Source organism: Papilio machaon, chromosome 25, assembly GCF_912999745.1.
Source record: "Papilio machaon chromosome 25, ilPapMach1.1, whole genome shotgun sequence".
NCBI classification, from domain to species: domain Eukaryota; kingdom Metazoa; phylum Arthropoda; class Insecta; order Lepidoptera; family Papilionidae; genus Papilio; species Papilio machaon.
Genome location: NC_060010.1, coordinates 27138 through 31652, shown reverse-complemented (window position 1 = coordinate 31652; position 4515 = coordinate 27138). Strand labels below are relative to the sequence as shown.

General features: G+C 55.6%; 1 protein-coding gene across 1 annotated transcript; it reads left to right on the top strand.

The window, feature by feature from the left end:
• The first annotated feature begins 2134 nt into the window (after positions 1 to 2134).
• On the top strand, positions 2135 to 4267 carry LOC123722404 (spermatogenesis-associated protein 21-like). The gene has a single exon (XM_045684099.1). The coding sequence runs from the start codon at positions 2135 to 2137 to the stop codon at positions 4265 to 4267; it is 2133 nt and encodes a 710-aa protein (XP_045540055.1).
• Positions 4268 to 4515: the final 248 nt, after the last annotated feature.

The window sequence follows — 4515 nt, the reverse complement described above, 5'->3', positions numbered from 1 at the left end:
AGGTGCTGGCGGAGGGCGGAAGCCCGATCCCGGGGAGAGCCTCCTCCCGCGGTCGAGGTGGGTGCGTGGCGGCGGGCGGCGGAGGCGCAGCTCATCGCCGTCTGGCGGGAGCGGCTGCTCACAGCGTCCGCAGGCCAACGCAAGATTGAGGCGATCCGGCCCGTCCTCGAGCTCTGGATGGTTCGGAAGCACGGGGCTCGTGTGTGCTCGGGGCGGAGGGATTGGCGTTGGTCTGCAGGAATTCACTATGCAGGTGTCCGGGCATTAAGACACCTGCATAACTTCCTCGGCCGGCTGGCTGGGTTGCGGCGGGCTAGGACGCAGCCTGGTCACCTTTCCTTTCACAGTGGGGGGTACACATTTGTCGCCCCCCATCACGTGCGTGTGCGGGCGCCCTGTGGTGGCCACACACTGTGCATTTCCAGGACGCATCGCAGGCGGCCGCCTTGTGCCCCGTTTCGCCACAACGGAAGCAGAGTTGACCGTGCTCCGCTTTCGTTGGGCATAGGGCGCGAGTGTGACCCAGCATCATGCATTTGAAGCATCTTAATGGCCGGGCCTGCACCGCGTTGATGGTGGCCATGGTCCTACCGATGGCCACCTTCCCTATTTTTACGGCTGCCTTGGCAGCCGTCGCGGGGCACTGTCGCCTTTTTTTTTTTTTTTTTTTTTTTTTTTTTTTTTTTTTTTTTTTTTTTTTTTTTTTTTTTTTCCACCCGAGAGTACACCCTCCCGGGTGGGAGTATATTGTCATGTTCCACAAAATTTTATACATGATCTTACACATTAAATTATATAAAACATTGTTCGCGAGGTCCAGACAGCAATCTTCCTTAGCGATTTGATACTATTGTCTGACTGCTGCCTGGACACAGTGCTCATAATAAAGACTAACTTAAAATTAAACCTAAAGCTAGACTATTATAGAATAACTTTATACAACAAAATAAAACATATAAATGGATATGACACATGTATTATGTAATGAACAAGAAGGTTCAATTTGAGTCTTGAGGGGTGGAATTGTTGAACGCTTTTAAATGATCAACTATATATGTTATGAATTTAGTGAAAGAATCAAGAGCAGATCTCTTAGACAGGAGTTCGGACAGGGAGTATGGTGACACCTTGAGGCACCTGCAAAGGAGCTGATGGTCCAATCTATAATTTTGGAAGCGTGGGCAATCCTGGTAGGTAGGTAGGTAGGTAGGTAGGTAGGTAGGTAGGTAGGTAGGTAGGTAGGTAGGTAGGTAGGTAGGTAGGTAGGTAGGTAGGTAGGTAGGTAGGTAGGTAGGTTAGGTTAGGTTAGGTTAGGTTAGGTTAGGTTAGGTTAGGTTAGGTTAGGTTAGGTTAGGTTAGGTTAGGTTAGGTTAGGTTAGGTTAGGTTAGGTTAGGTTAGGTTAGGTTAGGTTAGGTTAGGTTAGGTTAGGTTAGGTTAGGTTAGGTTAGGTTAGGTTAGGTTAGGTTAGGTTAGGTTAGGTTAGGTTAGGTTAGGTTAGGTTAGGTTAGGTTAGGTTAGGTTAGGTTAGGTTGAGTCGCGCGCCGGTTGCCGTACCGTGTGCATCGCTTCCGTGTCGCTCCGCATTTAAAATTCGATAAATGTGGTAACAAGTGAAGTGATTTACTCGTGTTATACATCGGGAGATGCGCCTCGGCGAGACGCATCTAGTGATATATAATACATAGTGGGCAGAGACCAAATTAGTTAAGTTTTTAGTGTTTTAGTGTTTTAACGGTTATTTCGGGCGTGGCACTTTTTCGTCAAAGACTAAAAAGTGCTTCGATTTCGACGTGTGATATATCGGGAGATGCGTCTCAGTGAGACAAATCGACCGATATAGTTTTTAGTGTGGATAGAGACCAAATTAGTTAAGTTTTTAGTGTTTAAGTGTTGTAACGGTCGTTTTGGGCGTGGCACTTTTACGACAAATTCCAAAAAGTGTTCCGATTTCGACGTGTGATATACCGGGAGATGCGTCTCAGCGAGACAAATCGACCGGTATAGTTTTTAGGGTGGACAGAGACCATAATAGTTTAGTTTTTAGTGCTTAAGTGCGTATCTTAGTGTTTGTAGAACTTTACTTATGAAAAGTCTACAATCGCTATGAGCGACCGAAACAAAGCGGCTTACGACATGGGGGAGGACACCTCCATGTCGGACTACACGTGCTCGGAGGACGAGGGCGCCTCAGGGCGCCGGCTGGGAGCCGCGGGCGCCGCGTGCACCGAGGACGCCGCAAGACAAAACAAGGGAGGTAAGCCGCGATCAGCGGGCATGACATTAAGGTTCCGAACGGGAACGACCCATAAACGGCCGTTGGCCGCTACATCAGCGGATGAGGACGCCCCGGCCGTGGCGCATAAAGTGGCCTCCTCTTCGACGAGGGGCCGCGTTAGGCGCCCGGTAGGGGTGTACAGCTTCCTCAAGGAGGCAAAAGACTACCTGGCTGATGGGGGGGATAGTGAGGGGGAGGACCCCGACCCAACCTACCGTCCAAGCGGTAGGAAGACGAGCCCCGTAGTGGCCTCTGCAAAAGCCTCTGACGACGGGACCCCCGACGCCCTATCCAGGGGCACGGTCGAGGCCCTCGCCGAGGAGGCTCTCAAAAGTGTAGAAAAGATTAAGGAGGAGATTAAGAAGAGTAGCCACCTAAAGGGTACCGTGTGGGGCCAAATTAACCGGGCCACTAAATGCGTTGTTGAAGCGGTTGAGGGCCTCCGCGATATAACGCCAGATGAAGAGCAGCGCAGGCTCCGCGCGGACAATGCTCGCCTTTCAAGGGAGCTGGATATTGTCCGCAATGAGCTGCGTGCCTTCAAGCAGGCGTACGTCGAGTCGCAGCGGAAGTCCGCTGCAGCCCCGAAAGAGGCCACAGGGCCACAGCAGCCCAACTTTGAGGAGGTGCTAAGATACGCTATGGAGGAAATGAAGGGGCAACTCCTGCAGTCGGTAGGCGGGATGATCAATGCCCGCCTACAAGACCTGGAGATGCGCCTTCCTCCGGAGCCCGTCATGAGGCCCCCCCTGCGTGCCGACCAACGGCAGCCGCCGCCGCCCCGTCACAAGTCCCGGTCGGGGCTCGTGGAGGGCGCCATGGAGGTGGATGGGGAAGCCCAGCCATCCCCGGCGCCCACACCTAGGGCGGTAAAGAAGGCGCCGAAGAAGGGCGCTGCAAAGCGGCCGACTGCCCCCCCGCCACCTCCTCCCTCCAAGGGAAAACAGGGGGCAGGACAGGCAGACGCGACCCCTCCCCCCCCAACCGCTGGAACAAGTGGAGAGGGGGAAGCCCAGACGGGGACTGTGGGCAACTCCTGGTCCGAGGTTGTCCGGCGGAAGAAGAGGGGAAATGCCGCTGTCGCTGCTTATTCCCCCCCCTCAGCCGGAACAACCCGGCAGATCGCCCCGGCCCCACCAAAGGCCGTTAAAATCGTGGCCCCAAAAACCGCGGCCATAGTGGTGACCCTCAAGAAAGGGGCCACCATGACCAATGCGGAAGGGGCCACGACTGACGCGAAGTACACCGAGGTCCTGGCAAAGGCCAGGTCCTCTATATCCCTGAGGGAATTCGGTTTGGAGTCGGTCAAGATCCGAACGAGCATGACCGGCTCCAAACTGATGGAGGTCGGGGGGACCTCCCCCGAGGAAACTGCTGACCGCCTCGCCGCCGCCCTGGTGGAGGCAGTAGGCAGCTGGGCGGACATCACCCGCCCAACCAAAATGGCCGTCCTCAGGATCACCGGTCTGGATGACACGGTGACCACTGAGGAAGTGGCGGCCCAACTGGCATCGGTCGGCGGATGTCCCCCCGGCTCCATGAAAGTAGGCAACATCAGGCCGAGCTTCTGGGGCGGCGGCTCCGCCCTGATCAAGTGCCCAGCGACTGCTGCTAAGGCAATCGTGAAGGCGGGACGAGTGGCCATCGGATGGACGATGGCCACCGTCAAAGCAGTGGAGGCCCAGCCATTGCGATGCTATAAATGCATGATGCTGGGCCACACTCGCGCTCTATGCCCAGCGGAGGCAGAGAACGGGCGTCTCTGCTTCCGCTGCGGCAGTGAAGGGCACAAGTCGGCAGAGTGCGAGGCCCCCTGCAAATGCACCGTGTGTGCAACGACGGGGCGCCCACACTCACATGTGATGGGGGGTGCCAAGTGCACACCCCCGTCGGTGAAGGGCAAAGCCCCGTCGTCGAGCAGAGTGCCTCGCACTCAGCCCCAACCGCACGGCAGCCGAATGGCTGAGGAGGAAGAAATGCAGGTATCTTAATGCCAAGACACCTGCATTTCGACCTACTACAGACGAACACCATCCACTCTGCCAGGGCACAGGATTTGCTCATGCAGTGCCTGGCAGAGTGGAGAATTGCTGTTGCGGTCGTGGCTGAACCCTACTTTGTCCCCCCCCAACCCAGTTGGTTCGGGGACACAGAGGGATCAGTCGCCATTGTGGCGCCGCCTTCGAGCCCGCAACCCCTCTCCCTCAGGGAGCGAGGAGCGGGCTACGTGGCGGTGAAC